General features: G+C 39.4%; 1 protein-coding gene across 2 annotated transcripts in view; it reads left to right on the top strand.

Moving 5' to 3' along the window:
- DCC (DCC netrin 1 receptor) overlaps positions 1-27,330 on the top strand; it is a 1,006,514-nt gene that overhangs the window by 840,045 nt on the left and 139,139 nt on the right. For both annotated transcript variants that reach the window (XM_090285089.1, XM_090285088.1), the window contains exon 15: positions 16,077-16,271. In XM_090285089.1, the coding sequence (XP_090141215.1) occupies positions 16,077-16,271 (195 nt within the window). The remainder of the gene's footprint in view (positions 1-16,076; positions 16,272-27,330) is intronic.

Raw genomic sequence — 27,330 nt, 5'->3', positions numbered from 1 at the left:
TTCATCTGAATATAATCCAATTCACACATCTATTTTGATCAAGAATCTCTATGCTGTGCTCAGCAGTAGAGTCCTAGTCAGTGCTGCTTAATTGGATTTGTTGGAACGTTTCCCTGCTTGTGGCTTAATGAAGCCCTTCCTCTGCGTGTGGCATTTCTCCTTAGCCTTTCCTTATTTCAGAAGCAATGCAGTTACTATTAAGTATAATTAAGAACCTTAAGTGTGCCAAGTGATAGGGAGTGTGGACGTGAAAGAGATGGGAGTAGCTCTCTCGAGGGATAAACAGATAGTGCCTGTACTGGTCGGAAGGGCTTCATGAAAACAAATACTTGAACTAGAAACTCTAGGGAAAGGGGGTTGACTAGGATTCCAGGGAAGGTGTGTGAGAAAGTATGATAGATATTCTTCTAAAAAAAAATGCCTTTAGGAAAATTATCTCTACCATTATTGGTTCAAAACGCATTCTCCTTCTTCCAGATGTTACGCATTGTCAGTTAATTCCTTAACACATGTCAACACATTCCAAATATTGTCTCTTTTCTCGTTCTTTCGCTTCTTCATGTGGGTGATAACTGCTTATGCTATTCTGTCCTTGCCCCCAATGTACACATTAGCCATCTAAAATGTAAATTAAACTGAACAGAAGAAAGCTAGTAGAGTTGATATTTCTTGCATATACTGCTGTTATGGATTATGATTTGAGATTGTTCACCTTTAAAACATAAAGAGAACTAATAGCCATTCCAGGCCATTTAACTATATGAGTGTGGGAAAGGTGTGTTTCACTTGCTTTGTAAAGCAGTGATTTGCTTGCTGTAAGAAATTATTATGATCAAATATGTTCGGCCTTCTCAATACATTGACTCATGGTCTCTGCACTGAGACACACCCCTAAAATTATTTAAGTTTCTGTTCCTCTCATCTGTTTTTCTCACTTTCATATTTGCATTATTCAAACATTAAAAAAGATAATTCTTGATAGGAATTAATAATATTTGGACAAGTTCACAACTTCAGAAACAGCCACAAATAGCTCCTAAAGAAAACTCAGCATGATGGCTTGAGACGGAGAGATAGATGATTGATAGACAGGTAGACAGACAGATAGACAGCTATAGAGATACTTAGAGAGATAGATCTATAGGTACCTTGTAGTAAGACTTTTAAAACAATATTCACTGTGCCATCTCATTTAAACTTATTTATGTTTAAGTCATAAAGTAATATATAAATGAGTTATTTCATGGCTAATGTTAAAGAACTTGGAATTCTAAACATTTCAAGGTCAGACATTGTAGCATTAGACGTCCTTGATTTTTCTTCAGTTGTGGATACGAAGGAGATTTTGAAAACCAACTGAAATGGGAGGCAAATCTGCGTTGGAAGGGAGCTGCAGCATTAGCCCTCGCTGGGTGCATTGCGTTGCATCTCTTTTCCCGCATTGCTTTGGAGTGTCCTGGTGAAAGAACTCCAAGGGCATGATCTACTCCTCAGGTGGTAACCTGAGTCCTGATGTCAGCTAAAGGGACACAGTGGTTTGTGCCCAGAGCCAAGAGCCCAAAGCAATTCTGTCTACTGAGGCTTTTGTAGTTTCTCCCCCCATTCTCTGCTGGGCTTAAGTAGTTGAATATCAACAGTGACTTAGAGAAATATTCCTATTCCTCCTGGATCGCCCTTTAATTAGGATGTTTTGTTAAAGTAATTATAAAACAAACCTCACTGTTTGTTCAGGTTTGCCTGAAAGCATGTTTGCTATAAGGAACAGCTGGGAAGTTTTAAAATATTTATTTTGTGCCTCGAAACTTCAGCTTAAAAAATAAAGACAAGATTGTTAGAATTCCCCAAAGTTCTTATGTAAATGTCTTGCCTAAAGATCTAAGTGAATTCGTGGTGAAGTTCAGCAAGGTATTCTTAAGAAGAGCAATTTTCAACTGGTGTGCCAAAAGACTTTTTAAAACATGCAATACCTGACTAGTCAGGGGTACTGACCTCTTTTCCCTTAGATTGTCAAATTAGAAAATGTCAACAAGCTAGGTGGGCCTGATAATACAAGGGTCCTTATAAGAGGGAGGCAGGAAGATCCGAGTAATAGAAAGTGATATTGTTGCGGAAAATGACCGGAAGCGAGAAACTCAAGCGGCACTCGGAGAGGCGGAGGAACAAATTTTTTTTCACGCATGCGGGGCCAGAGGAGTCTCCAAAGGTCTGAGCCCCGAGCTGCACATCTCGCAGGCTTTTATGGCATTTTGCCAGCAAGTGTGGGACTCAAACTCATTGGCTGATCATTTGCAGGCACACTGTTCATTGGTGGATTGTTCAGGGGCAAGCGGTTCAAAAAGTTTTTCTGATGCAAATACAACCACAGTCACAGACAGAACATGCAGATTTTCTTCTTCCCTATCAATATGACAAGAGAGCAGAGGTTTCAGTAGTTTGAAGCTGCGAGGAAGATGGGCAATCTCTAGACAAAGCTGGGAAAGGCATGAAAACACATCATCTCTAAAGGCTCAAGAAGGACCATGGCCCTGCTGACGCTGATTTCAGCTCACTGAGACCGATCCTGGAGTTCTGACTTAAGGAATAATGTAACATAGTAAATGTGTGTCATTTGAAGTCACGAAGTATGGCAGCAATAGGAAACTAATACAGTTGTAGAAGAAATATTTTCGGTTGCCCTTAGAGTCATTGACAAAGATCAGTATACTTGTACCAAAATAAAAGTTTGCATAAAATAAGATAAACCAGTCAGTTTGTGTTTTAGTTTTATATTAACATCATTTTGAGCCCAAAGGGTATGAAAACAAGGAGCACTAAGTTTGAAATAAAAATGTAGGTCAAGAAAAGGGAAAAGAGTATTATAGAGAGCTTCAAAAATTTGGAATTTCACATCCAAAATGAGAGATAAATACTTCCATAATGATAGATTTAGCTCCTAGATATGCAAAAAATAAGCTAAAACCCCAAATTTTTTATGATTTGATAGACGGTAAACACCATGTCAAATTGTGTATCCAGCCAACAATTGCTTTTTAAAATAATTTTAAAGAGGAAAATACGTATTCTCTAAATCATCGGAGAAATAAAAATAAATAAAACTTTACATAGCAAAGTACAGAAAATAATTAGAAGGGAAAAGTGAAAAATCCTTCTAGACGAGAGAAATTCTAAAATTGTACAAAACTAAATGTACCTCTCTTTTTAGGAAAGAGACTCTCAGATCTTGTTAAAAACAAAATTAAAGTACATATTTTTAAGACACAGGAAAAAACAAAACCTAAACAAATGACATTTAGGCAAAGATCTTTATGAGCAAATTTACCAAACCACCATAACATTTGCATATACAATAGGCTGGTGGAATGAGCTAAGCCGATGCAATGCTACAGCAACCATTCCATCATGAAATGGAAGAATCAGACCCTTTATTCTCCTTCAACTAAAATTCATCATACACAGAGGGATTGTTTCAGGCAAAGCCAAAACGGATTTTTGAAAGTAACATAAAATATGCTTTTGTACTTGAGCAAGTGGCTCTGAATCTCAGAGCTCCACTGTACAAGGGATCATACAAATTATTTATACTTGGATAAGTATTCAAAGAATTGTTAAGTCCTTGTCTTAGCCACAGCACATTTTTTAATGTGCTCATGAAATGTTTGATCCCCTTATGACTTGCTTGACTTTTTCTAGGTGTAACACAGAGGATAAGATTGTCAGCTCTGAAATCATAAGAAGTAGGTTTAAATCCTGCCCCACTTACTGCATAATCTTGAGCCATGGGTCTTTGTGAAAGTAAGCTACGATAATGACACGGAAGTACTCAACAGTGCTTCTGATGTCTACTAAACACTGAACAGACGCTTATTGTTGTTGCTGGGTTTGATAAATGACATTCAGACTTTGACAGTGATACGAAATGCTAATACCATTGGTCTTATGAAGCTTATACTTGTTCAGGATGATAAAATCTTGTTGTCTGCATTAAGGAAATAGATGCATTGCCTTCTGATATGCAAGTAGGACATACATTCAGTGCATCTTAACAGCCCACTCTCCAATTAAGATATCATTTAAAGGGGTGTTTTCATGTAATTATATCAATAGATACAAAAGGTCAATTCATAAAATAGGCAGCCATTACCATTTTTTAAAAAAATCATATAAATATGGGAATAACAGGAAGCTTTCAAAGTGTTATTGTTCTTGTAAGAAACTAAAAGTGCACATTATACTAAAGGGTAAAATATTAAGCATGTTGTCCTTAAGGTCCAAACAAACCAGGTGAGCTTTCTTCTTCTATTTGTTGTTCAGTAGTGCGGAGGTTTGAGGGAAAAAAAAAAAAACCTTAAAAATCCATAACATTTTATTACACAAGGGATGTTATTTTTATAAGTATTGGGATAGCATTTGGAAATCCCAAGATACTACATAAAAAAGCTATTAACACCAATAAGAAAATTTAATAAGATGATATATATATATTCTTATACTAGCAATAATTAATTAGTTCAAACATTACAAATAAAGAAATGCATATGAACAGCAAATTAAAGTATAATATCTAAGACTAAATTTAACAAGTTGTAAACCAATGTATAAGAGAATGGCATTTTATTAAAAGATATAAAATAAGATATGGATAAACAAAGTTATATCTGTTCCTTGATGCAGAATTTTACCATTATATAAAGTTAGTTCTTTCCAAATGAATAATTCATTCCAATTCCAATCAGAATGAACTTCATATGGAGAATCAATGTGAAATAATTCCGAGAAATTTTGAACAAGTAAAATAGACATTAACACTTACTATAAATCTTGATTTAAAATCAATATAGTACTGTCTGGAATAAAAATAGACAAGGAGATCAGTGTAACAGAATGTAGAAGACAGAAATATTTCTTGCTATAAGTGAGAAAAAAACAGGTGGCATTTTAACTAGTAGATTATTCAATAAATGGTGTTGAGACCATTGCCACTATTTTTGGTGGAAAAATAGATTTTCTTCTCTTACACCAAACTAGCTTTATTAAACTATGTTTTATTTGACTTGAACTTCTCAGTGCTTTGCATGGTGCCTGTTACAGTGTAGATGCTCAATTGATGTTGTATAGATGGGTAACTGTGTCAGCATTCATAGCCAGATATTAGCTATGTTAATTCATACGATTTATACAGTTTTATTCTTCATTCATGTCCATTCTTGTGGTCAAAAGAAAAAAATATTGCAGATAAAGAAGAGCTAGAAAAACCCTTTGTTCTCTTTGTTATATGTACATACTTTTAAATGCATTATCTTTTTCTTATGTAGGCTATTAATTGAAAACCCAAGCTTTCTAGAAAGCAGCTTGGCATAAAATTTTAGAGGTGTGTTTTTTAAGAGCAAACAAATAGGTCTGTAATCTTGAGAGAGTAGGGTTTTGATCCAGTTACAGGAGAATGAACCTGAAGAATTCATGAAAATACATCATTTGGAAAGCTCTGAGACCCTTCTCCCCTCCCCTGTACCTCATTCAGCATAGGTTTTATTGTTTGAATGGCCCAAATCCAGAGATTATTCAGTATGAAATTCATGGTAGAAAGACACAAGATTCTATAGAGACTTTGCGCTGTTTTAAGTTGGTGTTCTTGAACTATAAATTAAGAGAACAAATCCCCCAGATATTTATAGGCTCTGATTCTGTTACAAAGTGAAAGGGGGTTCTTTCACGTGGTGCCTGGGTGTAAAACCCAACAACTAGTGTTGAGGAAAACAGGTCTTTAGTTACAATATTCCAACCTGGGGAGGACAGTGAGCATTTCAGCTCAGAGCCCTGTTTTCCCACGGGACCCAGCACTTCCCTTGCTCCCCAAAAGGTTAGAAGCCAGAAACATACCCAGAAGTTCCCCATCCCTTATCTGTCAGCTGTCTCCTTCAGGATCTGGGGTATGATGTCATCAGCCCCACATAACAGTCCAGGAAAACACGTGCCATGTTGCACTGGATTATGCATGGTTCTCCCTTTGCCCTTTCAAAGCTGCATGATATTCTCCCTTCTCAAAGCTGCTTGGAGAACCTTAGCTAAAATGTCTGCCACCTATTTTTAAACCCCTGACTGCATCCTGTTACACAGTGGGCATGGTAACCAGTTATGAGCATTCACAGAACCCTACGCAGGCCCTGCATGCTTTCTCTGCAACGTGGCGTGGTCAAAACCCCTCCCATCTTCTTGGGTCCTTGGAAGAACCAAAGTCATTTGCATAACAAAGACACTAGCCACTAGCCACAGGCATGTGAAGGCATCTTAAAAGCTGTCTCCTTTTCCCCACCCCCAACCCATAGGTTCTGGGGATTTTTGGACACCCCCACTCTGTAACAATTCCACTACTGCTCCTAGAAAGACACATCACACCTATTGTCAAGCTCTCGAAACAGATACTGACCTATCCAATGGTACTTGTCAAATCAAGAACTCCACAGATGGAGCCTGTGTTTGTTCCATATTGGACCATATTAATAATCTGGTGTTGAGATTCTTCAGTTTCATTAAACAAGAGATAACCAGGGAAGGAAAGATTACTTTGTCACTTGGGGTATGGCTTCGAGAGTCTTGGCCCTGAGGAATATCTTCTTTTTTTCCTTTTTTTATTTTTCCATTGAGTTATCATCAGTGCAAACCATGATTAGTGTGGAAAGGTTCAGAGTTTATGGCACCTGGAACCTGATCAATTATCTTGTGGTGAAGATGCCAGTTATTTACTGGGCCTGGGTAGACAACTTTATTCCAATAATCTACTGTTATTATCACTACGAGTAAGTTTGTCCACATCAGGAACTGAAGGGCACCCGTGGACTCCATAACCCCTACCCTTTCCCCAGATCTACCAGTTTAATTGGCATAGATTTCAGAATTAGAATTCACTGTTGTGATATTAAAGAGACAAATCTGTCAAAACGCCTTTGTTAGAGTATTGACTCTATACCCACCTTGTCCCCTTGGATTTCTACATTTTTTCTTTTTTTCTGGTTTTGCCCTACATTTTGTTTTCTTTTAAAAACTTTTCCAGCTTTATTGAGTTATAATTGACATGCATAATTACCATATTAAGGTTAACACATCTGTCGCCTCACAAAATTACCTTTTAGTGTGTGCAGATGAAAACATTTTAAAGCTACTCTCCTAGGAACTTTCAAGTATGTAATAGAGTATTGTTCATTATAAACATGATGATGTACATTAGATTCACCAGAACTTACTCATCTTATAACTGAAAGTTTGTGCCCTTGGACAAACATCTTCTCATCCCCCTGACCCTCAGCCGCAGCCCCTGGCAACCAGCATGCTTTTAGTTTCTATCAACATTCATTTTCAATTTCAGGAGAAGTGATAAGATAAAATAATACTAGACAGACAGAAGTAGCTAAAAACAAAGTAATATAATAAATTAATGAGATTACTTAACATAAAACAATTAGGATTGAATGAAAACATTAAAAGTAAAAAATGAAATACATTTAAAATTAGGAATCTTGTTTGAAAAGTAAAAAGATGAGAAAAACACTATAAAATGTGTAGAACAGCTATGGACGCAAACTACATGTGAAATAATTGAGTAACAACTGCCTATCACTGGAATGAACATCTTTGAGAACAAGAAAGCTGTGAAATATTAGATGATGAAACATTTATTGAAATGCTAAGTATGTCTATGCATAATGGGTCTCCATAAAGTTTAGCCATTATTATTAGGCACAAGAACAGAAACCTGGATGGTTTAAAACATTTTAATGCTGAATATAAATAAAATTTAAAAAGAAAAACATACATATTCATAGCAGAATAACATTTTTTAATTCATGGTATGAAATAATGTTCATGGATTGGGGGAAGGAATGGCAGCAAAAGGGACAGCGGGAGAAAGTTTTGAGGCTGACGGAATTGTCCCATATCATAGTTTTTCCAAAACTCATAGAACTGTGTACCACTGAGTGAACTTGGCTGCACATAAACTTTAATAATATATTTTTAAAGTTATTACTGAGAAGACAGTAGGAGTAGAATTAAAAATACAAGGTAGAGTTCATTGGTGAATAGAAGCAGTTTTCCACTGCAATAATTAAGGAAATAACATTCAGAGGTTGTAGAGGTGAGTGGCTTAAGGAAGTAAATGTCCATGGGCGAGAACAGGCCCTGCTAATAGAAATGGACACATTAGTGTGTATATAAGACCTGTCTGGAAAGACAGAGTTTGGATGTGTCGATTGCCTTATGTAATTCTCTGCAAAGAAGTATAGGCTATTAAAGACTAGAACAAAACTCTAACAAAATGACCCATAAAATACAGCACACTAAAAAGAGAACAGATATGTGAATATTTGTTAAAAGCACCAAAGGCTGACACTGCTTGGCACTGCCCTCAACACCAGATCATAAACAGCAGCGATCGATTTCACTAGCAGAGGCCGGCAGACACACATCTTGCTGCCCACTAGAACACAGCCTTAATGACTGGATTTTCATCTTGTTCCATTTCTGTGTCATTCCATTTTTTATCTTGCAATTCTTATCTTACGAGGAGAGTTGTAGAAAAGTGTGGTCATTTTATATTTAATGACAGTTATACATTATGACAATTGTATTGAACCTTATAGTAAATGGAAACTTGGTTTCCATATTTTGTACTTTGTGCCAGGAACTGTTCTGGCTACTGCAGAATTTATGGAAAAGGATGAGACAAAGACTAATGAAATAATCACATAATAATTGTAGCAGAATGGGTGGTAATAGATCCTAAGGGGGGAACAATGAGAGAAGATTATTAGGAAATTAGAATATTAGAGATTAGGGGAAAAAATAGCAATTTTAAATGTAGTAGCCAGAGAGGGCTGCAGATGAAAATTAAATAACAGAAACCTGAGGCGGTGAGGGAGGAAGGCATATTCTAGGGATAACTTCATAGGCAGAAAAATACAAATGCCCTGAGGCCACCACATACCTGGCATGTGTGCGTAACAGCAGTGCCCAGTGTGCAGCAAGTGACTGTGCTGAGGTGAGCAAAGGGGAAAGTGACAGGAGATGAGGGCAGAGGGCTAAGTGGGGTGGGGGAAGGGGTAGATCATACATCCTTTTACACAATGGTAAAGAATTTGGTATGGGATGACTTTGGGGGGGAGGTTGAGTGGAGCAATAAATGACCTTATTTGTAATTTATTTTATACGCTATAGCTATATTCATACACATTTATTTTTAAATACACTCTATGCTGGTGGCTTCCACATCTATGTATCTGACCATGGCCTACACCAAATTCCCACACTTTGTATCTACCGACTTCCCTGGTATCTCTGCAAGCATGACTATTAGGCATCTCAGATTTAACGTGACCCAAGGACTCACTTATGTTTCCTCAGCTCAGGACATCAGTCCACTTGGTGCCCAAGCCAAAGCTATGAGTTATCCTTAAGTCTCCTCTTTCCCACACCGTCGTCGGCAGCTGTCCGTCTCGAGAGACGATGGTGTAGCTTCTTAAGAGTCTATCTGCACCGCCGAGAATGGCTGTGCAGTCCGACTCGGGAGTGACACGGTATCTGTCTCCTCCCGTGTTGAATCGACATCTTGTGATGACGCTGGAGTGTCCTCTCCAGTGAAGCTGAAGCTACAGAGCCTGGGCAGGGTGATATGGAGGGTCTGCTGTTGCCCATGCAGCAGACCCCCCCTCTCTTCGCAGCTGAAGGATCCAAGGGAAAGACGGAGTCAATACAGCTTGGCTTCAGGTGCGCCGCAGGAGTTGCCGGTGTTGACTACAACGTCAAACCGCCTTAGGGACTCCGGCTCCGGATTTTCTGTCGGGGTTTACTCCCTTAGCCTTTCCCCTGAAGAGGTATGCCGCAAGGCAGCGGAGGTTTTTTGGAGTCAGAGTTTTCCTTCTCTGATGTGCCCTGACTGGAAGATCGAACCAGCGACACTTAGCTCGCAGGCCGACGCTCAATCCACTGAGCCAAACCAGCCAGGGTTTTCCCACACCACTCACATCCAATCTATAGGTTTGTTGACTAACCTTCTGAATGTCCCCAATATGTCCAGTTCATCTCCACGATGGCTACCCAGACAAGCACAAAAGCATTTTTAAGGTCTCCTAATTTTTTTTAATTAATGTTTTAAAATACATACAAAATAAAATGTACCATCTTCACCATTTTCAAGGTACAGTTTGATGGCATTTGCATAACCATCACTACCACCATCTTTTAGTTTCAAAATTGAAACTACGTACACAACAGCTCCATAACACCCCACCACAAGCCTAACCAGTTACCATTCTACTTCCTGTCTCTAGGCATTGGACTACTCTGAGTACCTCATATAACTGGAATCATGCAGTTTTCCTTTTGTGACTGGCTTATTTCACTTTAGCGTAACGTCCTGAAGGCTTACTCATGTTGTAGCATGTGTCAGAATTTCCTTCCAACTTAAAGCCGAAGAAACACTCCATTGCACCTATCTACCCCAGTCTGTTCATCAGTCCATCTGCTGATGGATGCGTGGGTGGTTTGTACCTTTTGGCTATTATGAATAACAAGCTATGAACACAAGTGTATAAGCATCAGTTTGAGTTCCTTCTTTTGGTTATTTTGGGAATATAGCCAGATGTGGAAATCATATGGTAATTCTATTTTTAATTTTTTGAAGAACTGTCTTTTTGTTTTCCTTAGGAGCTGCACCATTTTACATTCCCATTGGGTGATCCTGTTTTACTTTCTTCTTTTTCTTTCTTAACCTCTATGCTCCAGGCACAATGACTCTGTATTTTTCTTTCTTTCATGTTTTTATACACCAACCTCACTCTTCCGATAAGAATTTTGCAGTAGTTTTTTCCTCTGCCTATAAAGCTTTCCTCCCAGATGTTTGCTTGACTGGCTCTTTATGATCATTCACCTTAAACTCTACCAGTGATACCTCCCTTGGTGAGTCAGTTGCTATGCCATCAGCATGGCACTTACCAAGATCTCATGATATTCTTGTTTCTTTCTTTGCTTGTTTATTTAGCCCTTGCCTCCTCAAAACTATACCTGCCCCAACCCTATAGTACAATAGTACTATGACTGGCACATAAGCAATCCACAATAATTGTTGAAAAGTCACAGGGATTAATCTGATAAATTTCCTAGTGTGTTCTATGTGAACGTTACTCATTAGTGGGAATCTATAATCACCACTCAAAGAATAATAAATGTCCTTTAGAAACAAATTAAACCAAGGATCCATAATTTCATAGTATAATCAAGAATGGCAGTTGACCTAGTTATCTTAACATTTCAGACACCAGTAGAAATTTTGGGCCTCATTAATTTAAGTATTTCAGGGAAAATGTGTTCTTTGATTTCAAATTATTTCAATAATTGCCTTACTACTTATCTATGCTTTATCTATGCACTGATTGTCCAAGAGATACTTGTGGAAGCTTCCATGTACTTCTGAGAAGCATATTTCAGCTTCAGCCCCCAAAGAGGATTCCTGTCCCACAGCATCCACAGCAGATTTTCTGAGCGGATGTTTTATAGTTTGTTCACTCCTATAGTACCTACTTTCATACTCCACAATGTCATCTGTGTTAGAGAAAACTCACTCATGTAAGATACAAGGAAAATTGTCATTTCTGTCCTTACACTTAGAAGTGAATAAGGGGGCACAAATGGGCTATTTCAGGTTATGAACAGTCTCCTAACATGGTTATCGTTATAATGAGGCCATTATAAATGGCTTAGGTCTAATCTTCCTTGATAGGCACCCTTCCCTCTGGCTCTGTGATCTTAAGTGAGTGGTAAAAGGCCATCAGGTATTTAGGCGGGGAGGCAGCATATATTCTTCTATAGTAACACCCTTATTTTTTTAATGCTAACATTGTTTTAGGGTTGGGATCTAGGCTTTAGGAGTGAAGAGTAAAGATGCATTGTGTATAATTACAGCTCCGCTCTCAACAGCAAGTGTACACACTCATCCCCATGGTACCCTTACAGTTCACCTACCTGTACTTCTGTGGGTACTAACTTAACTAACCTGCAGAAGGGCTACTCTAGGATTTTCAGAAAGGTGGAGAAAGTTATTGTTCTGAAAACATTGTAAAATAGCTGTTTGTTTTTTCCTTTTATTCTAAAAGACCTTGAATACTATCACTAAATTTTAGGCTTTTATACTGTTTTTAAAAAGTCATAATTGCAGAATATCTAACTCCTATTTAGTTCATTTTCTAAATGTAAGATTATCTTCTTGTTTCAATAATTATTGTAAAAGCTTCAAATTTGTTAACCCGAATGTATTGTAGAGCCCATTACGTTTTAAGGACACTGGAGATCTTCTGTGAACATAAAGTTGAAAGGTATTTTTTTTAATTAAATTTAGTGGCGTGACATTGGTTCACAAAGCTGCATAGGCTTCAAGTGTACAACTCAACAAAACATACGCATGCGGCCCGTCTACCTGTTATCCAAAGCAAGGTCTCTTTTCTCCCCATTTACCAATCCCCTTTCCCTCTGGCTATCACTGCACCATTGTCTATGTCTGTGTGATATGTGTGTGTGTGTGTGTGTGTGTGTGTGTGTGTGTGTGTGTAATGTATTTTTGCTTAATCCCTTCAACTTCTTTCATCCAACCCCCCAACCGCCTCCCCTCCGACAGCTGTCAGCCTGTGCCACGTATCCATGCCTCTGTTTTGTTTTGTTCATTGGATTCGACATATAAGTGAGAGCATCTTCTTTATCTTTCTCTGACTGGTTTATTTAAGTAATCAACCCATCCCTTTCATCTCTTTTATTATTTTTACTTAGGGTTTATAGTGGGAAATCCTTCACGCACATTGTGTTTCCTTGGGTAAGGTTTCTATTCACATTTTAAGATAATTTTTTGAGGATGCCTTTGCATATTACACCACAGTCTTCTTCAGGGCAAAGGATGCCTTTCTTTTTTGTTCACTAATGGTAATCTTCAGATGAAAAAATATCTTTAGAAAATAGTGTTGATGTAGCATCTTTAGAATGTAGCATCTTTTGAGAAGCTGTTAGTATAATACCTATTTTTTTCTTAATTTTGGTAAAAGACACGCTTCTATAATCACTTAAGCTAGAATTGTGTGTTGATGGCAGATAAATTTGGTAGAGATTGCATCTTCTCTGGCTGTTATATCAAGGAGAAAAATATATTGTAATATTACCTTTAATCATCAAATTCTCTTGCGTAATTTGACATATGTTACCATTAGGGATTCTCAGTCAGAAAAGAAATAATGAACACAAATAGCTTAAATCACCAATATTTTTGGGTACCTATTGATTGACATGAACTGTGCTAAGCACTTAATGGACTATGAAGTTTATATGGGCACATTCTTTCTTAAATTTATTCCCAGAATACTTACCTGATTTTCAAATAATAGATTACAGGTGCCTGTGTTAAATATATTGAAATATTTTAATAGTATATTATGACTTTCTTTTTACTTGTCTGCCTTCCCCATTGAATTATAAACCCCTCAGAGTGCAGGTTTTGTGTATTCCATATTCCCTCTCTCCTATATCCTGATCATCATAGATACCTACCCCATACTCTAAAGACAGTAGTTGCTCTATAAATATTTATTAATTGGATGATGGTAAGTACCCAGAAAATGCATCATTTCTTTAGGATAGGGTCATCAGGAAGAATGATGGTATAAAAATCAGAATGTCAATTTATTAATGTTTAAGACAAAATGTCCTTAGAAATAACTTTATGGCAGGGTAGCACGTGCATTCTCTTTTCTTTTTTATTTTATTTTTTGGTTTTTCAATTACAGTTGTCCTATTTTTCCCCCATTGCTCCCCCCCCATCCAGCCCACCCCTTCTCCCACAATCATATCCCTCCCCGTTGTCCATGTCCATGAATTATTTACACATGTTACATGTGTTCCTTGACTAAACCCTTCCCTTCCCTATCCCCCTTCTCTCCCATAGCTCATATTGACGGCACTTATATGCATTATATCATTAAATTTTCTTATCACAATATGAGACCTTTGCTATCCTTGTTCTCATTCTGCATATGAGGAAACTGAGGCTTAGCAAAGACAAATAAGGTCTTAAGGTCTCTCACAGCTAGTGAGTTGTCAGCAGGCGTCCGTCTCGAGAGACGATGGTGTAGCTTCTTAAGAGTCTATCTGCACCGCCGAGAATGGCTGTGCAGTCCGACTCGGGAGTGACACGGTGTCTGTCTCCTCCCGTGTTGAATCGACATCTTGCGATGACGCTGGAGTGTCCTCTCCAGTGAAGCTGAAGCTACAGAGCCTGGGCAGGGTGATATGGAGGGTGTGCTGTTGCCCATGCAGCAGACCCCCCCTCTCTTCGCAGCTGAAGGGTCCAAGGGAAAGACGGAGTCAATACAGCTTGGCTTCAGGTGCGCCGCAGGAGTTGCCGGTGTTGACTACAACGTCAAACCGCCTTAGGGACTCCGGCTCCGGATTTTCTGTCGGGGTTTACTCCCTTAGCCTTTCCCCTGAAGAGGTATGCCGCAAGGCAGCGGAGGTTTTTTGGAGTCAGAGTTTTCCTTCTCTGATGTGCCCTGACTGGAAGATCGAACCAGCGACACTTAGCTCGCAGGCCGACGCTCAATCCACTGAGCCAAACCAGCCAGGGTTAGCTAGTGAGTATACAGTGCAAATTTGGGCTCCTTTAGTACTTCCAGAGTCCAAGCTTTGAGTCCATAAATATTTGGAATGCCAATTTAATTAAAAGACAAACTCAGAGGAGATAAATAATATCAAGAGGAGACACAGCTTGTAAAGGACAGAGCCTAATATTACACCAAACTTGCACACCCCAAAATCTTCGAGGCTTTAATCCAGGCCACTGTCTCCTATTCTTTGCTAATCAATGCACTTTTCACAGATGTAATAAGCCATAGATCAAGAACCATGTAACCATGCTCAGCAAATCTTGACCCTAAACTAGTTCTCCTGACAATTACTTGAGAAAAGACGTCTACGTTGATTTTTTATTTCATCTTTATTGTATTTTTTCCATTACCATTTAGTCCCTTCATGCCCTCTCCCGCCAGCAATCACCACCCTGTTGTCTATGTCCATGGGTCCTTTTTCCTTTTTTTTTTTTTTTTTTTTTTTTTAGTTATATCAGAGTAAATAATCCTTGGGAAAAACAGTTTTTGACATTTTGTTTTCCTTTCTATTGTTCTTACATTTGCCTTGATTTTGTTACCAAGCAAGGGCATTGCACATAAGAGCCAATATTATGACTCCAGCCTTTGAGAGAAGAAAGAGCTTGTTTATTATAAGCTGAGTTGACTCCAGGAGACGTGAGGCACCACTCAAATCTGTCTTCTCTGATGTCCAGACAAGTTTTGAGGGTCAGGGATAACAGGATAGCATGAAGTAGCGTTGGCGGTGCAAGTTTTGATTGGATGGCTTTGGCACTTGGCCAATTACATAGGGTCAAGGGGCAAGAGGAGACACAAGGGAATTCCAGTCTGGCAGTGGTTGATTGGTCTGGTCTACATTTTCCCATATTTTGTCTGATTGCTGAATCTTCCTAATTGAGTGACCTCTTGCTTTCTAAATGGCTCTGGTGGCTACACCTCCATTACTTGAGTTCTGTAGACGAAAGATTCTTGGTTCCAGGGTCAGCTTGAGGACAGGTATAACACATTCACAGAGCTGTCTTTGGAAAATAACTCAAAGATTGCATTAATCTCCCAAGTGCTTTAAGGGAGGAAAACCAGATTTAAACTGGTCAATGCTATTTCAATCTCTCCCCTTATTAATAATACCTACGAAGAAATAGATGGGGAAAAATAAGCCCAAATAAAAAATATGGGAATAAAGGTGAATGGAAGGTATTCAGTACCCTCTTGTGTTTAAGAAAATCTGTGAAAGTCAAATCACACATGAAAAACATATCACATGCTGAAACAAAGAGGAACTTGGACCAAAAGTGATATACCATTTGAGCCTCCATGAAATATGCTATTAGGTCTTGTTTAAATGGAAATTGTACCTTGCTGTGTGTTCTCTTATGAGACAGGCTGATGATGCCCCCCTTTGAATTCTAGAATCTCAAGTCCCTGACCAGCCAAGCTCGCTTCATGTGAGGCCCCAGACCAACTGCATCATCATGAGTTGGACTCCTCCCTTGAACCCAAACATCGTGGTGCGAGGTTACATTATTGGTTACGGCGTTGGGAGCCCTTATGCTGAGACAGTACGTGTGGATAGTAAACAGCGATATTATTCCATTGAGAGGTTAGGTGAGTACCTGTGGTTTTTCTTTTATTAAGGGATATAAATAATTCATTGAAATTATTTTCTTTCTTGAAAAAATAGTTATTTGAAATGTTATTTCAGTTTGCAGCATATATTAATTCTTAAAACAGTCCTTCTTTTCTATCTTCTGTCCCTTTGCACACACACACGCACACACGCACACGCACACGCCCTCCCAAATTTTTCTTCTCTGGGTTTTCAATTGGGGAATTTTATCTAGAGAGATCCGCAGAGGCGGGTACCCCAGCACGTGCCCTTGCTTAGGTGTCATAAGGGTATGAAAAGTGCATTGGATCATTTTTTACTGATACATGGAAATTTCTAATCTTAATAATTCCTATAAAATGAAAGCCAACACATTTTTTTAAATCTTTTTCCTACGAGGAAGATATCCTGTCAATTTTGACCGTGAATTATTTAGTCACATTACTTTCTTTTTTCATTTGCATTTATTAGATAAAACTTTGTGGCTACAGCATTATGACAGTAAAATAACAAAATGGAAAACTGAATTTTGTTTCCTTTTTATTGAATTTATGGGAGTGACGCTGGTTAACAAAATTATACAGCTTCCAGGTGCGCAATTCTACAGCACACCAGCTGGACGCTGTATTGTGTGTTCACCGCCCACATCTCCATCCATCACCGTTTATCCCCACATACCCTCCCCCCTCCCCCCTCCCCCTGTCCTGCAATCACCACAGTATTTCCATGTCCATGAGTTTTCTCTCTCTTTTTTTCTTTGCTCAATTTCTCCACCCCGCCCCACCTAACCCACCACCACCCCGACCCTGACACTGTCAGCCTGCTCTCTGTCTATGGAGTCTGTCTCTATTTTTTTTGTCAGTTCGTTTTGTTCATTAGGTTCCACATACGAGTGAAATTACATGGTGCTTTTCTTTCCCTGACTGACTTATTTCACTTAGCATAATGCTCTCCAGGTCCATCCATGCTGTCGCAAGGGTAAAATTTTCTTCTCTTTTTATGGGCAAGTAGTATTCCATTGTGTAAATGTGCCTCCAAACCAGTAATTTAGTTATCACACTCCTGTCTATATATATATATATATATTCCTGATCCTTCTCTAATCCAAGTTCTATTACACTCAGCCTTACTTTACTAAATACAATACTTGAAAGGTGACACATGAAGAATTCATTGAAAATCTGTTTATTCAGAGAGAGGGCTAAGCTGTGTAAAAGTGTTTTATTCATTTTATCTCTGATTTTTCTATAATGCAAATAGAAATTATATCATTAATGGGGAAAAAAAGAAATATGTGTTATATACAGGATGCCAAGAATTTAAACAATTCTCATAAAGCAAAAAGCAAGCTGATTCTATCCGCTGATTGAACACCATATTATTTGCAGTGAATTATACTGGTCTCCTCAAATGTAACCTTGGGGGGAGGGGTACTACTTAAATTGCAATGTCTCTCACACACAGAGCTTTTGTGAGGAAAGCCTGGTTTGAATTTGAATAGTTTTTCTTGCACTAGCAAAAAAAGATTTTTCAAGCAAGTAGAAAATTGCACTGACCCATTTTCCCTATAATGGCTTCAAACACTAATAAGAGAAGCACCTACAGAAAGTCTTCACAATTTTTGTTAGCTTGGCATTTAGAACTAATATTCTCTCAGTCAGCCCTTGAGCTGGAATGTTAAGGCAATCACAAAGCTCATATTTTATGGCTGTCAAACCTATGTCAAAAGACTGTCATTTATACATTATTCACCACATGTCATTTCTGCCAGTTCACCTGGATGCCACACAGCAGAGGAAAGGATTCTTGTGGCACTGCATAGGCTCCTGGCAGCACAAACGTGGTGCCAACTCAGAATGAACTCATGAAGGACACAGCATGTGTCACCATGTGCCCTCGTGAATGATGCTCTTTATCGCAAAGAAACTCCCCAGTTGTCGCCAAGTCTAGTTAAGTTGGGGCATTGGGGAGATTAACACTGGCAATTCTCTACAAATGCTTAAGAAGAAATCAAGAAATTCCCCTTGGTAAGATATGTTTGTTCCTAAGAGCTGGGAAGCTAAAATAGGATCTGAGCCTATCTCATTTATAGATAATCACGGATTTAGATTTTAAAATTTATTTGGAAAGAGTTAATTACACACACATACATTTGTACCTATATGTCCATATATATTTAAGTTCCACTTGCTTATACTATTTTTAATCCCATGTCTTGCCATAATGTATAAAATAAAAATGTTTTATTGTTTAAGTATCTTTTTGTTCCATCCACTACTTTCAACCTATGTCTTTATTTTTATTGAGTTTATTGGAGTGACATTGGTTAATAAATTACATAGTTTTCAGGTGTGCAATTCTATAATACAGCATCTGTATATTGTATTGTGTGTTCACCACCCATTCAACCTATATTTTCATGTTAATGTTTCTCTGTTTTTTGTAGGTAGTATATAGTGGGGTCTTGCTATTTTATGCGCTCTGAAGATTTCTGCCTGTTTATGGAATCTTAAAACCATGAAAATTTAATGTAATTCTGTAATTGGTTGAATTTAGGTTCACTATTTTAGGTTCTGTTTTCTGTTTGCCCTTTCTCTCTATCTCTCTCTCTTTTTTTTTTTTCTTTGTTTGTCTGCTTTCTTTTTCTTGTCTTCTTCAAGTTCTTGCTTAATTCAGCAGTGTGCCTACTTTTGTATAACCCTCAGATATCATGTACAATCGTCTGAGGTGTTTCTAATTTTTTCTTGTGTGCATATTTACAGTTTATGGTCATTATCAATGGGATAGGTGAGCTAAAGGGAGCTCGCACAATCATGGCAGAACTGGGAAATCCCAGTCCCTTGTTAAATATTTTTGGATACTTTCTATGGAGAAAGTTCTTTATAAAAATGACATCAGTTTCTAGATGGAATATTTGCCATCTGAATTACATTTAGCATTATTGCACACTTGTTTGTATTAACAAAATAAATTAGGGGAACCACAAATGACTGTGGAATATATAATTTAATTGAAAAAAGGAACACAACATTTTGGAACAGACTTTTGGCTACAGTTTGGACTTCTGGCCAAAGTTTAGTCATTTATAAAATTAGATTTGAATTATCCATTTGACTAAACATTTTTAAAGTATAGTATTCAAGTCCTCATGCAACGGAAATGATAAAAAATAATATCTTGTGAGGGTTGAAGAACAGACAACAAATAAAATGTTCAAATGTACAAATACAGCCGTTGCTTTTCCAGCTGAGATTAAACTAACGTGGCATATGTTTCTACAAAGATTTACGTTCTTCCAAGTATAATCAGCCAATTTAAAAGTATCGCGTATTTTAAAGAGAATATATCAAAATCTTCAGCATCACTTCGTGGATTAGCAGAGATGTACAGTAAACTAATGTTCTTATAATTTGGTGTTATCCTATGAAAGAAAAAATGTACCATTAAAACTTTTAGAGTTCTAATGATCCCCTATTACTTCTTTTTAAGTGTTTTAAGCCCCTTACAGAATGATAGTTTGAGTTATTTTTATGAATATTCAATTACTAATTGCTTTCATTCTTATTCTCCTTTTAGTGATGTTTAGTAGAGGGCATGGTTTCAAGACTCATATTTTAAAAATACAAGTTACATAGGTTTAAGAGTGTAGAATAAATGTAAGTTTCCTACTTCGCAGGGGGGTCTAGAACGTAATACCCATAATAAATGAGGGAATACTGTATAGTCTAAGCATACTAAAAAATAAGTAAAGATGTAATTGAATGAGGTTTTCAGTCTAGGTTTAGATCCATATTTTACTCTCTGCCTTGATGTTTAATGTTGGAAAAGTGGTTTAAACTCTGACCTTATAGTATTTCAGTGAAAATGCGGAAAAGAGCATTTTTTTATTCTTTATTTTATGGTATCAGAGATTAAACAGATATTAAAAGGAGTTAATAGAGGGGGAAAAGTTGGTCTTTATAAGACATATAAAGTATCAAAATCTGCATTGTTATTACAAAAAGATGAAAATGTTGCCTTAATTAAAATATTTAGTTTTTTAGATAAATTTATTACCATTTCTAAATATTATTGAAAATCCTTTTTATAACACTATTCAGAAATATTTTATTTGGATTGTTTAGGAAAAAGAAAACAAAACAAAGATTCAGAAAATAGGTGTTGCATTTGTGATTAAATTGCTCAAAACCTAATGGTATCAAACGAAGATTTGAGTTCTGTCTCTAACAATGGATTGCTGTCTTATGGGGCACAGAAGCCTCTGTATTCCCTTATCATGAGACCCGATGAGCCTCAAAGTGGGCTCTTCTGCAAAGTGGGATAGTGTGCTGCTACTTTATGAGCCTTTTATGAAATTCACCTAATAAAGGTAAAGTTACTTACAATGTTTTTAAGTTAAAACATGCACATGTAAATAAGGCATTGTTCTTTTTTACCATTTTGTACGCCAGCAGTTTAGCAAATACATATAATACAGTTACATAGGATTTTAATTATGTTTTCATAAGCCATGACATTTACAGTGTTCTGGTTTGTCTTCATTATCTAAAAGTGAACTATATCAAATACAGTTTTAAAAATAGGGGACTTGTCTGCGCTGGCCGGGTTCTGAGTTGGTTGGAGTGTCGGCCATGCACCAAAAGGTTGCTGATCAGGGCACACGCCTAGGCTGTGGGTTTGATTCCTGGTCCTGGTGCATGCAGGAGGCAACAGATCTTTCTTCTTCTTCTTCTTCATCTTTGTCTTCTTCTTCTCCTTCTCCTCCTTCTCCTTCTCCTTCTCCTTCTTCTTCCTCTTCCTCTTCTTCTCTCCCCCACTCCCTCCTCTCAAATTAATAAACACATCCTTGGGTGAGAATTAATTTAAAAAATAAATTTTAAATAGTGGACTATATCAAATAAAGTTTTAAATATAGTTAAAGGTTCTAGTTTTTAAACTCAGATAACTCACCAAATGAATGAAATTCTTTATTTACTGAAATTGATTAACTTGAATCAGAAATATAAACGATACAGTGACATTCAATTCATTGTGAAAGACAAAAAAATGTAAACTGATTTCAGCTATATTATTACAGAATGCTGAAAAAACCATGAGCGGTAGAGTTAGATTCATTCAACATGAGCACTGGTTGCCCTGGGAGGCATGAGAGGGAAGAGAAAAGGTCATTTCATAAGATCATTACTTGGAATATATCACGAAGAATGGCTTTATCTTTTATGATTTTTTTTAGGTTAGTATCTCTTAAACCTACAGGCGTTTTTTAGCAGTCTTTAAGGACAGCCCCAGGGTGATTCATTAATAATACACACCGTCCTATTTGTAACTCTTTTCTCACTTCCTACTCCCTGAGGTCCAAAGCACCTGCATTGCCTTACACCTGGTGAATTTTCTAAGGCTCTTTTGGAAAAATCTTTACAAAAGATAGATGCTGTTATTGAACTAGAAGAGAAAAGACCTCATTGGTTAAAATATATACGTATCTTATATTAAAAACCTCCAGAGCTCCATGTTCATTCCCCCCTTTTTCTTTAAAACCATTTCACACTTCATCTTGTATTATTTAATCTGACTTGTCACTCATAAAATCAAATTGATGAAATAAGGGATTATGTGGCTCACTCGTTCTATCATAATTAAATCCAAGAATTCAATAAAAAAATATTCCTACATCTTCTGAATTATTCTAGAAAATACATTATTTGGGTCAGAATGATCCAGACCTCTTCCTAATTTTTCTATTTCCTTTAATGTTTACAGACACCTACTAGGTGCATTTCTTCCAAGTACTTTACAAATACCAATCTATTCCTTCATTTTCTAAATTTTGTTAGTGTCTGGTATCATCTCTATTTTACAAAAGAAGGAAGACATCAAGAGAACTCAAGTAAACAGGATAAATCAAAGCTAATTTTTTAATGAAAAAGTTGCATGTTACATTAATACACTCAGATAAATATTATCATAAATAACAAAGACCTGGTTCTTCAATATGGAGAAAGGAAGCTGGGATCAAACCGGAGCCTGACTTAAAGCTATCATACAGTACTGCAGAGAAGTCCCATTTTCCACATAAAGAAACAAGGTCTTCCAGAAAAATCACATCTCTTTAATTCAACAACACTCGAATATAACCAACTGAGATAGGACACAGACCTAAAATTTCTGATCAAACACAACTTACAGCTCCATGTATTAGTCTCAGCGCTTAATCATGGAGGTCAAAGAATTATTATCCTGTGAGCTAGAGGTAGGATTGACTTAGAGGGAAAAGATAGAAAAAGAAATATCTGAGGATCCTCCTTTATTAAACAGTTTCACTTCTGGGTTGATTTTTTTTCCTATTCTCCCAGTTTCTGTCCCAATGTAAATTGATGCTGTATTACAAGGTGCATAGTTATTTAGGATTATATCCTCTAGATATCTTTGTTTGCTGGACTTCCATGCACTTTGATTTTCTGGAACTTATGGTTGTTTCTAGTTTTGAGGTAATTGTATTCCTTCTTAGTTGTGGAGGGAGACACCGCATGTCTGTCTATGCCTCCATCTTGGCCAGAAGTCCTCCTAGTGAATATTTTAATTGAATTATTATATTCTTCAATTCCTGAAGTTCTGCTTTTTAAGATATTTTCATTTTGTTCATGCATCATTTTCCTGATTTTCCTTAGTTGTCTGTTTTCTCTCGAAGTTCATTGAACTTATTTAAGATGGTCGTTTTTATTTTTGTCTCATAATTATTAGGTCTTCATTTCTTTAAGGTTGTTTCTGTGCTGGCTTAGGGGAGGGGCTCTCATGGGTGAAATAATTTTTTTAACCATTTTAATGTAGCTGGTTTTGGCTTTGCACTTTCCTGGGATATTATGACTTTTTAACTGGTTTCTGGAGTTCTCTTAAAGCGTTTAGACAGTATATTGTTAAGTTCGTGTCTCTGTGGAAGAACAAAGTGTGGGGCTTCCTATTTTTCTAAAGGATTGGGCTGGCCTGGCAGAGGGTCCCTGGTTTATTCTTTGGGTGTTCTAGAGGGAACAGGCTATGAGGCAGAAGCCTGTCATTCTTCCAAAGTTGTGTAGTTTTTGTATTTTATGCTGTTTTAGTTTGTAACTAGCCCTATAGAAATAAGGTGATTAAAACAGGGGGAAATGATAGCAGGGCCCAGGTGTTAGAGTTTAGCCTTAATTGATAGGCTTAAGTAATTGAAGCTGTGACTGGATAGACTTTCTTTATCACCAAACCTTTGCTTCTGGAATTTTGCCTAGAGGGTGGCGGCAGGCAGCAGGACCCCAAATTGCTTTTCGGTAGCATAACTACTATTGAATCAAGATTAAAGCATTTCCATCTCCCTAAAAATTATCCTGTGTCTTGTTGTATCATCCTTTCCTCTAGCCCCATAGCCCAAGGCAACCAGTGATCTACTTTCTGTCTCTATAATTTTGCATTTTCTAGAACTTCATGTAGACTTTTATGCTTTGCTTCTTTCACTTAGCGTAATGCTTTTTGAGATTCATTTGTGTTGTTTTGTGTATCAGTATTTTGATCTTTTTTATTGCTGTGGATGTCTGTGACGCGATATTCTAGCGTCCGCATCGTTTAAAGCTGCGACTCAGAACATGGCGCGTTCCTAGAAGCCGCTTTCGGCATCAGTGGGCGGCGGCGCGTGGACTTGCAAGCGTGGGGCGCGGGACCAACCGACGCCACTTCGTGTTGGACAGTGGAAGCTGGAGAGCCGGGCTATTCGGACTGAGCCAATTGGTTTCCATGGATCTCAATAGTGCCAGCACTGTTGTTCTTCAAGTCTTAACTCAGGCCACCAGTCAGGATACTGCTGTGTTAAAGCCAGCTGAGGAGCAGTTGAAACAGTGGGAAACACAGCCATGTTTTTATTCAGTGTTGCTGGTAAGTTGCTTAAAAATAGTTATTATTTTTAATAAAATGAGACACTATTCTATTGTTTTAAAAACCTACTTGTGTTGGTGGTTTACTTAGTGAAACTGATCCAAATGTTTGGCTGCCATTGCACTGCCATTTACTAATTCGAGGCATGGCACTTGGAGGACATTTAAGAGATGTTTATTGTTGGGTGAGTATACCCAAGCAGGGTATTGGTAGTATCTGCTTAGAAGGTTACACTGCCAGTTTTCTATTTTAGCCTGTAAATGCTGCCCTCAAGACTGTAAAGGAGGAAAGAGGAAGGACATCTCTAAAATCAGAGAAGGAAAACTCTGACCCCAAAAAACCTCCGCTGCCTTGCGGCATACCTCTTCAGGGGAAAGGCTAAGGGAGTAAACCCCGACAGAAAATCCGGAGCCGGAGTCCCTAAGGCGGTTTGACATTGTAGTCAACACCGGCAACTCCTGCGGCGCACCTGAAGCCAAGCTGTATTGACTTTGTCTTTCCCTTGGACCCTTCAGCTGCGAAGAGAGGGGGGGTCTGCTGCATGGGCAACAGCAGACCCTCCATATCACCCTGCCCAGGCTCTGTAGCTTCAGTTTCACTTGAGAGGACACTCCAGCGTCATCGCAAGATGTCGACTCAACACGGGAGGAGACAGATACCGGTTATAAGCTCATCCGATTGGCGAAGGAAACGAGCGCCAGGGGTCTCCTCTGACGGTGGGAGAGGTCATCACACCTCACTGGACAGCTACCGTCTCGCCATGGCTCGCCTGCCCCACTGGGTGCGTGGGGATCAGAGAGGCGCCTCTCGAAAAGTGGGCCACAAAACACCCGCACCAGTTAATTCCAAGCAAACAACAAGAAAGAAGCCTCCGGCTCTTCGCCTCGCTAGCTGGAACATCAGGACCATGTGCCTCGGACTTACTGCAGACCTTCCGTGGATCAAGGGTGCCAGGAAAACCGCTGTCATCGATAGGGAACTGGCACGACTAAACATCGACATTGCGGCTCTACAGGAGACCCGGTTGGCCGACAACGGAACTATCAGAGAAACCAACTACACCTTCTACTGGCAAGGGAAGTCTCCGGACCAACCAAGACAGCACGGTGTTGGGTTCGCTGTGAAGAACACGCTTGTTAACTCCATAGAGCCACCTACAGGAGGCACAGAGAGATTACTTACCCTCCGATTGTCAACAACTTTCGGCCCAGTCAGCATTCTTAGCGCGTATGCCCCAACCCTCTGCGCCACCACCGAAGAGAAAGAACAGTTCTACCATGCACTGGACGAAGCGTTATCCAAGATTCCCAGAAGTAACGCTCTCTATCTCCTTGGAGACTTCAACGCAAGAGTAGGAGCCGACCACATGGCCTGGCCCACCTGCCTTGGAAACTTTGGGAGAGGAAAGATCAATGAGAATGGTCAGCGACTGCTTGAGCTTTTGTGTCACCACGGCCTGTGCGTGACAAACACATTCTTCAAGTGCAAAGAGATCCACCAGGTGTCATGGAGGCACCCCCGCTCCCGCCACTGGCACCAGCTTGACCTCGTCATCACCAGAAGAACGGATATTGGCAGCACCCTCCTCACCCGCAGCTACCACAGTGAAGACTGCGACACGAACCATGCCCTCGTGGTAAGCAAGGTGCGCATAATGCCGAAGAGGTTGCACCACTCCAAGATGAAGGGTCGCCCACGCATCAACACCAGTTGTGCCAGCAACCCAGTTAAGACCCAGCAATTCATCAACAAGATGGAAGATGCACTTGGCGAGGGAGTGGCGGCAGATGACATTATCGAATCCAATTGGCCACATCTCCGCGACGCCATATACAACTCCGCCATTATTGCTTACGGGAAGAAAGAGCGGAAGAACGCTGACTGGTACGAGGCTCACTGGGAAGAAATGGAACCCGTGATCGAGGCTAAGAGGAAGGCCCTACTGGCTTACAAGGTCACGCCCACTCCCAGTACACTTCAAGCTCTACGGGCTGCCAGGAACAAAGTCCAGAAGACCGCCCGCCACTGTGCCAACACCTATTGGCTAAACCTGTGCAGAAGCATTCAGGAAGCCGCCGATATAGGCAACGCACGAGGAATGTATGAGGGTATCAAGAAGGCAACAGGCCCAATCCCCTCCAAGATCGCCCCCCTTAAGTCCAAGACAGGTGAGGTCATCACTGACCAGGAACAGCAAATGCGGCGGTGGACCGAGCACTACCTCGAGCTGTACGCGACGAGGAACACCGTAACAGACACTGCTCTTAACGCCATCCCAGACCTACCAGTCATGGAGGAGCTAGACACCCCACCTACTGCGGCAGAGCTCGGCAAAGCCATCGACCGCCTCGCTTGCGGGAAAGCACCAGGAAGCGACGGAATCCCTCCAGAAATCCTAAAGAGCGGGAAACCAGTCCTGCTACAGCCGCTCCACCATCTACTCTGTCTCTGCTGGAAGGAGGGTTACATCCCCCAGGATATGAGAGACGCCAACATTATCACCATGTACAAGAACAAAGGAGACCGCAGCGACTGCAACAACTACCGGGGCATCTCTCTCCTCAGCGTCGTCGGCAAAGTATTTGCCCGGGTCGCTCTTGCCCGCCTGCAGACCCTTGCTTCCCGCGTCTACCCAGAGTCCCAGTGTGGCTTCAGAGCTGGCCGATCAACAGTGGACATGATCTTCTCCCTACGCCAGCTGCAGGAGAAGTGTCACGAGCAGCATAAACCACTCTACCTCGCCTTTATTGACCTCACGAAGGCGTTTGATCTGGTCAGTCGAAGCGGACTCTTCAGCTTGCTACGGAAGATTGGCTGTCCACCACATCTGCTTGCTGTGGTCATGTCCTTTCACGACAACATGCACAGCACGGTGTCCTACAACGGCGCAACCTCTGAGGCCTTCCCAGTCAGCAGCGGAGTAAAGCAGGGCTGCGTCCTCGCGCCTACGCTGTTCGGAATCTTCTTCTCCATGCTCCTCCAATACGCCTTTAAGGACTGCAGCGAGGGTGTCTTCATTCACACCAGATCCGATGGCAAGCTCTACAACCTGGCCCGTCTACGAGCCAAGACCAAAGTCAAAGAGGTGCTCATCCGTGAGATGCTCTTCGCCGACGACGCAGCTTTGACATCACACTCCGAAGAGGGACTCCAGCAGCTAGTCAC

This window comes from Furipterus horrens, unplaced genomic scaffold (genome assembly GCF_987537825.1).
Source record: "Furipterus horrens unplaced genomic scaffold, mFurHor1.1.pri manual_scaffold_8, whole genome shotgun sequence".
Taxonomy (NCBI): Eukaryota; Metazoa; Chordata; class Mammalia; order Chiroptera; family Furipteridae; genus Furipterus; species Furipterus horrens.
The sequence above is the reverse complement of the archived record's forward strand: the minus strand, read 5'-3'. Positions and strand labels throughout refer to the sequence as shown.